Source organism: Leptidea sinapis, chromosome 35 (genome assembly GCF_905404315.1).
Source record: "Leptidea sinapis chromosome 35, ilLepSina1.1, whole genome shotgun sequence".
Lineage (NCBI taxonomy): Eukaryota > Metazoa > Arthropoda > Insecta > Lepidoptera > Pieridae > Leptidea > Leptidea sinapis.
Window position 1 is genome coordinate 4,345,544 of NC_066299.1, and position 12,254 is coordinate 4,357,797.

At 32.3% G+C, this 12,254-nt stretch overlaps 1 protein-coding gene across 6 annotated transcripts; it reads right to left on the minus strand.

Moving 5' to 3' along the window:
* Window positions 1-1,830: 1,830 nt before the first annotated feature.
* On the minus strand, window positions 1,831-2,733 carry LOC126975358 (HIG1 domain family member 2A). Of its 6 annotated transcripts, none has more exons than XM_050823215.1 (3): window positions 2,621-2,733; window positions 2,216-2,361; window positions 1,831-2,088 (listed from the first exon to the last, which is right to left on the minus strand). In XM_050823215.1, exons 2-3 carry the CDS (start codon window positions 2,343-2,345, stop codon window positions 1,922-1,924), a joined length of 297 nt encoding a protein of 98 aa, XP_050679172.1. In that variant the 5' UTR covers window positions 2,346-2,361; window positions 2,621-2,733; the 3' UTR covers window positions 1,831-1,921. The 6 variants fall into 6 exon arrangements, with proteins under 6 accessions (XP_050679172.1, XP_050679170.1, XP_050679174.1 ...); XM_050823213.1 differs by having other exon boundaries at window positions 2,606-2,725; XM_050823217.1 differs by having other exon boundaries at window positions 2,216-2,392; window positions 2,606-2,682.
* Between the last annotated feature and the right edge of the window lie 9,521 nt (window positions 2,734-12,254).

The following is a 12,254-nucleotide window of genomic DNA, read 5'->3' on the forward strand; positions in this document are numbered from 1 at the left end:
TTCCGTATCCCTCCTTTAGGGTCGTTTGACCACTGCCTGGTCCGGAACACCGTCCCGATCACGCGCTTTACACGGTCTCACTAAAGTTTTAGCTCCTGCAGTATGCACTATCAGACTTGGGTCATTGCGGAGTCGTCGGACTCGTACCTCACAAGAGTTTAGTAACGACGTCGAACAGTGCAGTTGGTAGTATCAAGGAAACACATGTTTTTGTAAACAACTCTGTTTACAAAAACGTTCCAAACATTTAAAGTAAAGGTTCATTTACGACAGAAAGTACCTAGGTAGGTGCCTACTGTAAAACAGAATAGAAAATTCAGAAACAAGTTCAAACTCTGTATCAAACAAAAGCCTACATAATATAGAATAATCCTATTACAATGTCAAGGATTATTTAAATCATAATAAAGCCTCGCTGTAGGTATGTTGCTTTAAAGGTCTTGAGGTTCCAACTGTTCCAAAAAAGTATACATATTTATAATTAATGATAAGTAATTATACAAATTGAAACAAAATACTGAACTATGATTGTTATAAGGAGTATTTTGCATTGCATAATTTTTCCTTCCTTGAGCGGGCGCTACTTGTTTTTAGTTAGGTAGGTTATTATTATTATTTATTTATACTATTAATCATTTACAGAAAGAATCTTAAAAGCTAAGTATTTATGTATGTGTAACTATATGTATTGCATTAAATATATCGTAATATTGTACCAATTTTACAGGCTATGCCTAGTTTGGGGCAAGGTAGTTTGTCTAAGTTATTATATAAGTACATTACACTTCACTCGTGTTTTTTTTTTAATTAATTTAATTGATGAAGTTGTAAATATTGATTTAAAAGAGGTGGGTATGAGTTTCTTGTCAATTAAAGCTAACATGCTAAGGAAGTCATGGTAAATAGCAAAAAACTTTTGACATTCATAAGTGTATTTTTTTACCTAATTCAATAAATTTTGTATGGTCACTCAGGAAGTAGATTCTATGTCCTAGAGGACACACATATTAACCAAAGACATTCTTCATTAAGAAACAACCTCCCACAGATCTTCATCTACTTTCCAGTAGCTCCATTTACATTTCTTGATCCTAGTAACTACTTGATTCCTTGCACCATTATATTAACAGTACACACCAGGCACACAGACATGAGCAACCCCATAGATGTCAAATAGTGGAATGGCAGTATAATAGTTGTCTAATATGTTACAAGCTCTGGTCCAAGGCATAAATGATCTTGCACTATAAGCCGGACTAACTTTATCCGAGTAAAAATTAACTAAAATGAGGATCACACATTTGTAACATAAAATTGGCTCAATGGTTTTTGTACCTGCCAGTTTTCTTATATATTTTTTATTTCAATAACTATAGTCATATTATAACTATTGACATCTCTTATTTTTTTCACATTGAAAAAAAAACTAGTCATATTATACTTTAACAATGATTACCTAAATAACTGCCTATGTCCAAATATTGTTACTCTTTTTAATCCTTATGAATAGAAGACTAGTGTATTAACAAGTCTGAAATTTAATATACAATATCAATTAAGGAATTTAGCTCATGAAACACCCATTGTTGATTATAAGATCATGTAGCTAGAGGATCCAATCTATGACAAAGGTTACCTTTTTAAATCATTTAACAATTTTTGCAAATGGCCTTAGATAAATCCTCTGTAGATAAATGCATAGCTTTTATACAAAAATTATAAAATCAAACATATTACAGATATTAAGTTCTTAAGTACTACAAGAACATAATATAATAAAATTATCTATACTTCACTATGAGTTAGTAATTTATATAATAATAACCCAAATATTATTTAATTATTTTTATTAAAATTTACAATAATTATAATATTATTTAAGGTGTGATCTAAATTACTTTAAAATTACTAATTAACATCTTTAATGCATTGTTTTTCCAGCTGTCATAACAACTCCTGCCACTAAAGCTGTGATAGTGAAACCCTGTGCAAAAATTCTCAAGCGCATCATCCGTTGAGACATCTTAGATCTGCCAGTTTTGAAGCACCATAATCCATAAGACAATGCACCAGCAGTTCCTAAGCAACCTGTAATAGTACAAATAAACAATGATTTAAGAAAAATATGTAGCTACACTATGAGAATTTTATTACATAAATAATTACTTTTCCCCATACAATAATCATTGTTTTAGGAATAAAAGTATTTAATTACCTATAGGGACGAATGGATTGGCTTGAAATTTCCTTATAAATTTGTCGCCAGACGATTCTACATCAGCTACGGCGCCCATTTCACGTCGTAATTGTACCCAATCTAAATCTTGAGGTACCTCTTGCGCCATTTTTACTTTTTTCAAACTGTAAATAATTCCAAGAGCTAAACTTTGTTCTGAAAATTATATAGGTACGAAACTTGTTTTTATTTTATATGATAAGTATCGTATTATTATTATTATTGCACTTAACATTGATAAAAACAATCACCAGCTGATCAGGGAACAAGTCAACTTAAAACAACTCGATAGGCAATTGCAAATGTGAAATAATCACAAGACACAAAAATTATTCGTTAAAATCATTAGGCAATAGGTGTAAGGTGTACCTTATGTATGTATACTGCAAAATGAACGTATTACGTAGTGTTTAAATTCTCTTTGCTGCAAAGAAATATGAATCCAAAATATAAACAGTCATGAAAGAGAACTTTTAGGGAGATCTGTCAAGTGTCATTTGTCAAAGTCAAACTATAAAAATTACGGCACATTTTGTTTTTGGGATTTTATGACCTGGTAACTCTTAACTCACAGGCACCTACGGTTACAGAGTAGTACAGACGCCAGTCTACCGTTACAGAGCACTACACAGTTAAACGCAGATAAACCTTTCCGGATCGGCGCGCACCGCCGCTCGATGTACACCTTAGATCGGCAAGCGTTCGGCGCTCGCGCAGCGTTTTCCCCGTGCGTATTATTTTACGTGTAGTTATAAAATGCTTATAACTAGGGTGATTTGAGTGACTGTCACTGAAAGCTATTGAAACAAGCTATAAGACCATGTATAAATTATTCATATTGTCTTTCTTTTTTATTTCACACAGACTTTTCATTCGACAATAAGTGTAAAAATAAGTATATTTTAAAATAAATATTGTTATTATTGTTAATTTCTTGTTTTATTTATTTCCTTTTATGTTTTTGTAATGAACATTATATGTTCATTATAAAATAAAGCCAAAATCTCCACAAAGAACAATCTTGATAACGAAACGTGCAAAGTCTTGATAACGACCGCTCGCTGCGCCGCCCGGGAACAAGTGAACACAAAAGTGCTATGTCCGTAAAGCTATGACGTCGAATATTGGTGGCTTGAATCGTAACGGATCGAAATGTGTTCACTCGTTCATAACTGCGTAGGCAAATAAACCATCTTGTATACCTAATAAGGGTGAAAACTGGATGAGGTAAAAGAGTGCCTCTGGGCACAGCCGCTCTCATTGTTTTTTGTATTACCAGTGCCCGCGGGCACGTCCGATGCGGAAAGGTAAAGCTTGAGGCTGACAAAATTTTTGGCTTTACTAATTAATTATATTTTTTAATGGTATTTTGTAACGCGTTGTATACTAAATATCTATTGATAAGAGGGTTTTGAAAGTACGGTCACCAAATCGTTCAATCGAGTTTCACCGTCAATTTCGTGGTTGTCTTTCTGCACGAATAAGTGTTCATTGAAAATACTAATTTATTCTAAAATATTACTGTTTTTCAAGTTTTTCTCGAAAAAAGGTCTGTGTAAAATAAAATAATAACACTAATCAAATAATTGGTACTTATTATTTATTTATAATTATTTCAATAGCTTTCAGAAAAGTGCACTGAAATCACTCTAACTATAAGCATTTTTTTGAAACTTTTGCGACTCTTTAAATAATACGCATAAATAAGAACTTGCGCATGCGCCAAAGCCACCCAGTTTTTCCAAGGATTATTCATAGTTTAGAGTGCCCGGAACGCGTTGGGTTATATTTGGCTGAAGTAGGGTTTGCACACCAGTGAAAATAATAACATTTTTTTATTTTTTTGCGGTATGTCATAAAGCGTTACTACCGTTCTTAAATATTGTGAATTACCTTACGGCTAGTTTTGTAATTTCCTGTACAGACTTTATATTTATATACTAAATGATTGGAAATTAATCTAGTTTTTATTGAATTATAATAGTTTGGATAATTTATAAAACCAAACACCTAAACACCTTATGAAGCAAAATATTGAGTATGTAAGGTAAGAAATTCCCGAAATGCCAATGAAATAAGCTTCTTAGTGATGTATAATACATGTATATTATATCATAGCACAAAAAGTTATAAAAAAGTTGTTTAACTACTTGCGCCGACAGAAGCCCTTGACCTTGCAGTGCGAGATCGCTTGGGTATGATATCTATACTTATAATAAATGTGTAGGAAAAGAAAACAAATGTACAAAACTGAGCTAGGGGGGTGTAAGTAGAGAAGCAGAACAGGTGCCGATTGCCTTGGAATAACTTATTTCTCTGTCTGTTTGTACGGGCTAATGTCTAAAACTATTTCACCGATTTAATTGAAATTTTGCATGGTGATACCTTTCATCCCCGGTCAACATCTAAGATACTTTTTATCCCGGAAAATTAAAGAGGGACAGTTAAAAACCTCTACTTACATAAATAGCGTGGTACACAACAACGTATGCAGATAATTTAATAAAATTTGGTATGTTTATACCTTATATTGCCGGTCTACATCTTAGATACTTTTTATCCCGGGAAATTAGAGAGTTCCCGTGGGACAGTTAAAAACCTCTACTTACTTAATAGTGTACTACACACAGCAACGTAGGCACATAATTTAATAAAACTTGGCGAGTTGTTACCTTATATTGCCAGTCAACATCATAGATACTTTTCCTCCTGGAAAATTAAATTGTTCCCGAGGGACAGTTAGAAACATCTACTTACTTATAAAGCGTTGTTCACAACAACGTATGTACATTATTTAATAAAATTTGGCATGTAGATACCTTATATTGCCGGTCAACACTTTAAATATTGTTTATCCCTGAAAATAAACGAGTTCCCGTGGGATGATTAAAAAACTAAAGTAACTTATATGGCTTAGTAAACAATAATTTATGCACATAATTTAATAAAAATTGTCATTTTGATAACTATATTACCGGTCTACATCTTGATACCTTTAATCCTGGAAAACTAACGATTTCCCGTGGGAAAAATTAAAATACTATAGTTTCTTATATAGCTTAGTACACAACAACTTATTCAGCTAATTTAATAAAATTTGTCAAGTTGATACTTTATATTGCCGGTAAAGCAATGCGTAAGTATTATAAATTTTAAAAATCCCATAAAAGTGACGAGTTCCAGCGAGAAAGTAAAAGATTACAAAAACATAGTCCAGCATAGCATCATTCATATTAAATCAATTGTGTGTGACGGACATAATTTCCACCTGAGGCAAAAAGTGAGAACGACAGGTCATTTAGGTCAGACTTAATATAAAGGTAAATCGATACATACTTAACTTAATCTTACAACCCTGTGAAAATCTCAGCCCTACCTTCTGGCTTTCCAAAGAAGTATCTACTCATATTATAAATACGAAAGTTTGTATGGATGTCTGGATATATGGATCTGTGAAAATCTCAGCCCTACCTTCTGGCTATCTAAAGAAGTACCTACTAATATTTTAAATACGAAAGTTTGTAAGAATGTATCGATGTCTGGATGTTCGAACATCTATGGCTTTGCAAAAAAGTATCTGCTAATATTATAAATACGGATGTTTGTAAGAATGTATGGATGTCTGGTTGTATGGATCTGTAAAAATCTCAGCCTTACCTTCTGGCTTTCCAACGAAGTGTCTTCTAATATTATAAATACGAAAGTTTGTAAGAATGTATGGACGACTGGATGTATGTTTGTTGCTCTTTCACACGAAATCTACTAGATGGATCTTATTGAAACTTTACAATAATATAGCTTACATATCAGAATCATACTTACATAACAGATATTTAAAGCAGATAATCTCTATATATACTAAATAGGTATATTTAACCGACTTCAAAAAGGAGGAGGTTATCAATTCGGTCGGTATTTTTTTTTATGTATGTACACCGATTACTCTGAGATTTATCATCCGATTTACGTAATTCTTCTTTTGTTTGATGCGAAATAGATGCCATCTGGTCCCATAAAATATATTTTACATAGTTTGGCCCAGTAGTTTTCATTTTATGAACATTCATCATCTATGAAAATTTTCGTCTACCAGGGTGACATAATTTTTGAGAATATATATTATTATTAACTGACACTAAAACGTAAAAAATAAAAATGAACTACATTTAAAAAAAAACGACTTCAAAAACTGAAAAGTATTAATAACTAAAAATTTAATTTAATACACCTCTTATGCAAACCTTTACCTTTAATATTAATAAAATACTATTATTTGTATGTGCTACATATTGATAGCTTTGAAGTAACTGTTTGCTTTCAAACTTAGCCGGATTATACTTCTATTTTAAAACTTATATAAAATCACTGCACGTTTTATACAAAACTTAATTTCAATTTTTACCTAGGCAGTCCCGCCTCTAATTACTTAGTACATCCTATTTGGTCAGAAACCGAATGAACAAAAGAATTTGGCGATTATTCATACCTGTCTGGACTGTTTGTCACATTATTTACGTTTTTCTTCTGTAGACGAGCCAAATGCTTAGAACTTCTATCTTATTATTATAGTAGCCACGCAATGTGTATTATTATTAATTAAATTATTTAAACATATACCTCCAGAAATAAGAAACTTACGACAGAAACGATTTACTGGATTTCTGTTTGAATGATTAATTTTTATAGTGTTAAGGATTTTTTTAATTTTAAGTAAACTTTTTGTATGCTAATTTAAATTAGCTGAATAGAAGACACTACAATAAATTTAAGAACTGTAATGTTTACTGTATTCGACGCAACAAATAAATTTCATATCATTTCATTACTGCCAGTGTCACAGAAAAGTTTGCACAAAAAAATTACACACACCAAGAAAAAGTTCTTATTTTTAGTTGGCAACATCATTGTTTATATTTTAGATCTCGAATTATATTTCCGACTGTAAATATTTCATTTTTATTCCATTTATTCATTATCAATTATAATTATTACAAACATTGTTTTAGTTAATAGCCACTATAAATTGTAAAATTTATGTCTCATAAGTTAAACAAAGGGGCACCTTTAATATATTAATTCCTCTGGATGATAGATATAATACTTATACTAGATATTTTATAATACTTATGCTAAAAAAAAAGTTGTATCTGTATAATGCTATGTGTTATTAGAATCAATATGCGAAAAAATTTAAATGGTGTAAAATGCTCACGCTATTGTATAACTAACACTATCAGTTTTCCAAAAAAAAAATAAAAATAGTGACCCACTAGGAAACCCTGTGCAAAGCGTACGAATGATTACCGTTTGATATGAAATTTAATTTAATTTAATGTTAATAATGAATAAAAGAAAACTAAACAATGTTTATCTAACTTTTTAATATACCTATGTTATACAAGTGATGTATCGTTCATTGATCTTAGTAAGATATAAAGTTTAAAATTATAATTGTTGCTAAATATGTGTTACCTTAGTTTCTAAAGATAGAACGTTATCCAATCTCCAACTTATTGTGTTATCCCACAAATATTTTAAATAAAACTTGCACTAAAACTGCTTAAGTCCGAACACCTTTTTTTCTAACTTAGCGTGGTGTTGTGTGGATTAACAAGTGCCACATTTAATAAAAGAAGTGACTATAATCAAACGAGTTTCACTATTATAACTTCGAGGGACTATCATTTGCGATGTTCAATAATTAACTAACTATCAAGTGTCGTGGATTTGTGCCCAAATACATATAAAGTGAATCTGTATAAGTGGAGGGTACTTTCAAACTGGATAAACTAACAATCGTGTTTATGACGTTTGAGCTCTAATCAAGACATCGATAAATTTACTTTGTATATTTCATACAGAATCCTAGATGACGCATAGCTCTGTGGTCTTTATGCAGACTAATACTGTGGCGCCCCAGGTTCAAATCTACAGTAATATTTAATATAGTGTTATTACTGTTTTTTTTCGCTTCTTTTATTGTTTTTAATATTAACATTATTTGCAAAAAATGTCTATGATCTGTGCAGGGTGTAATGATGAAATAAGACGTACTAAACCGTGGGTAAAATGCCCCAAATGTAAAAACTGCTTCCATCAAACCTGCGTGAACTATAATAGTAACAAAACCTTGCCACAGTCGAGAATTGCAGAGGGATGGTTATGCCCAGATTGCTCTGCTAAAGCCAAGCGCGGTGGTGATAATTCAAGTACATCCGCAAGATAGTGGCAGTCCGTCGTTTATTAGTGAAACTAATAATGAAGCCGTCGTATTATCACAATTTATTTCCGATGCTCAATTGACCACACTTAAAAATGAGATAGTCCAAGCTATGAAGAAGGAACTACCGCAGATGATTTTAGCTCAAATGACGACAGTAATATCGCCTTTGGAAGGGCGGCTGAAAGAACTTCAAAGCTCTGTTACATTTCTGAGTGAAAAGTATGATGATTTCAGCATCAAAGTGGAAAAGTTAGTGCTTGACAGTCAACGTCATGATTTGATGAGCTTATTAATAAACATATTGCGGAAATCAGTAGACTAAATGAGACAGTAAGATTTTTAGAACAACAGTTGAGGGAATGTAATATTGAGATACACGGTGTTAATGAGTCCAAATCTGAGAATTCGGTAAGCATTATAAAGCAGATTGCAACCACTGTATCATTAAAGCTTGAAGATTACGATGTTATGAAAGTTACCAGAGTTGCCAAAATTAATAAAGACAACAAGAAACCGCGAACAATCGTCGCTAAATTGACGAGCCCTAGGCGCCGCGATGAATTTCTCTCTGCCGTGTCTCGGTATAATAAATCGAATCCCTCTAATAAACTCAACACGAACGTCGTGGGCATTGGTGGAGATAGATCGCCTATATATGTTGCTGAACATCTGTCACCTGCGAACAAGTCTCTCCACGCTGCTGCTCGGCTGAAGGCAAACGAGAGTAAATATAAGTTTGTGTGGATTCGCGATGGTCACATCTATGTAAGAAAGGACGAAAATTCCCGCTATATCCTCATTAAATCTTCCCAATCTTTAGATAAAATAGTTTAAGAATATTAGTTTATTTTTTATGTCAAGGTTCTTTTAGTTCATCTTACGACCAACTATGGGTCTGAAAGTCTATTTGCAAAATATTAGAGGTATGAATACTAAATGTGTAGATATTTTTAACACTATATTATGTACTGACTTTGATGTAATATGTTTATGTGAGACATGGCTAACTGATGCTGTATTTTCTTCAGAAATTTTTAATGCTAGATATCGAGTAATAAGGCGTGATAGGGATTCCAATTTCTTGAAAAAGCATAACAAAGATCATGGAGGTGGAGTGCTAATTGCTTTATCAAAACATATAAACCACGAACTTTTAAACGTTAACGAAACTGATCTTGAAGATCTGTGGGTGCGTTTCCGTAAAAATAGTTTTACTATTAATCTTTGCGTGGTTTACATACCTGCATTTATTCCAATTGCTGTATTTAAACAATTCTTGAACAAATGTACTCAAATAGTTTCATCATCACCTACTATTAAAACTATGATCATGGGTGATTTCAATATACCCGATACTATATGGCAAAGCTATCATACGAACATTGCTCTCAAGAACAACGATAGGTTACATTTCCTCAATGATTCTATGAACAAAACTAACTTAATGCAATATAATAAAATTACAAATTGCTGTAATAATGTTCTTGAATTAATACTTACAGATCTGAATGTAATTAATGTGAGTCGCACTGTTCCTATAAGCAGACCAGAAGATAAATTTCATCCACCAATTGATTTTACTATAGATTTATCCAAGCACTTAAAAGAGAACACACTTTTTCTATATTAAAATTTAGGAAAACTGACTACGCGAAATGTATCACAGAAATAGGTGACATTGATTGGTTCAGCGCTGATTCATTACAATGCAATGATTTCGTAGATTTTTTTTATAACAATCTCTGGGATATAATTAATAAGAATACGCCTTCTGGATCACGTAAAAGAACTCGACATCCTACATGGTTTTCCAAACCACTAATTAAGACATTAAAAGAGCAAAGTAAATATCATCATCGCTTTAAAGCCTACAACAACCCTCGCGACTATGATCAGTATGCTCTGCTAAGGACTCGCTCAAAATTATTGATGAACCAATGTTTCCGGTCTTATATATGTAATATAGAGTGTCTTAAAAATAATGTGAAAGCATTTTGGCGATATACCAAATCTAAGCGTATTACCAATGATCTGCCTAATTCAATTAAATATTTGAATAAAACTGCTAGCTCTGGAAATGATATATCGAATCTTTTTGCTGAATACTTCTCATCTGTTTACAAATCTAATGACTCAACTACAGCGTATAATCCAGATTTTCCAAGTTCCAGTTACTTAATATGTTCAATTAAATTTTCTGAATATGAAGTATATAAGCACATCAACAAAATCGACATTAACAAAGGTAGTGGACCAGATATGATACCACCAATATTTATTAAGATGTGTGCGTCGTCTCTGAAAGTACCGTTGACAATTATTATAAACAAATCACTAAGTGAAGGGGTTTTTCCTGAGCTATGGAAAATTGCTAAAATCACTCCCATACATAAAGCAGGTGACAAAACTGACGCAAAAAACTACCGGCCTATAAGTATATTAAACTGTTTTGCCAAAATATTTGAGAGTATGGTTTATAATTCACTCTATAATCATTTCAAGCATAGACTCAATCCGGTTCAACATGGCTTTGTCAGTGGTAAGTCTACTGCATCCAATCTGTTAACATATTCAAATAACTTATGTCAATCTTTTAATAGTAAATCCCAAGTGGATTCAGTGTATATTGATTTTTCTAAAGCTTTTGATCGGGTCAATCATTTCATTCTCTTAAACAAGCTAGAACACTTAGGTTTTAATGGTAATGTTCATCGTTGGTTACATAGTTATCTCATGAATCGTTCTCAGATAGTTGCATTGTATGGTTTTCAATCTATTTCTTTTGAACCAACTTCCGGGGTCCCTCAGGGCTCAAATTTAGGACCCCTGCTATTTTTGATCTTCATCAATGACCTTCTTGATAATATGACATGTAAATGTATAGCTTATGCTGATGATATTAAATTATACACCCAGATATCAAGAATCGAAGATTGCTATTTACTTCAGGATAATGTTAATACTTTAAATGAATGGTGTAAAACTAACGACATGTCAGTAAATATAAAAAAATTTCAATTTATTAGCTTCACAAAAAAAGGAATACAATAAATTTTAACTATTCCATAGATGGTACCAATTTAGTTAGGGTTGGTGTTCTACGTGATTTAGGTGTTTGGTTCGATTCATCATTAAGTTTTAAACATCATTATGAAACCACAGTGAAAAAAGCAAGTAGGATGCTAGGATTTATGATGCGCACATCAAAATCATTCAAGCACATAGATTCGCTAAAGATACTTTACACCTCACTAGTAAGACAGCAACTTGAGTACTGTTCCTCAGTCTGGGCACCCATTTACAAAGCTGACAAAGATAGTATAGAAACAGTTCAAAAGCGATTCATTAGAAAATTATGTATAAGAATGGGATTGAGACGAGCCATACCTGAGTATGAGGACCGCTTGGTATATTTTAAATTACAAACTCTTAAATGCAGGCGAGAAATTGCTGACATGGCTATCCTACACAGGATTGTGCATGGGACTTTCAGCAATAATTTATTAACAGATGTTCACTTTATTACTCGCAAGCAAGCCACTCGTATGCCTACAATTTTTGCGATACCGCACTGTTACAACAATGTCGCATATAATAATCCGCTTCATCGTATCTGCCAATCATATAACGAGTTAAGTAGTATTAAAAGTTGTGAAATCGACATATTTAATCAAAGTTTATATAATTTTAAAATAACAATTAAGAAGCACTGTACCATAGAACTCAAATATTAGTTGTACTTACATATTTTCAATGTGATTGTAAATAATATAACGCTGTGTATAATAGTTAGAT

What these genes read in the sequence shown, in the direction of transcription:
- LOC126975358 (XM_050823215.1), bottom strand. Translation starts at nt 2,345, where the DNA reads ATGGCGCAAGAGGTACCTCAAGATTTAGATTGGGTACAATTACGACGT. An exon ending in CAATCCATTCGTCCCTATAG is followed by an intron (nt 2,089 to 2,215) that starts GTAATTAAATAC and finishes GTACTATTACAG; the next exon opens with GTTGCTTAGGAACTGCTGGT.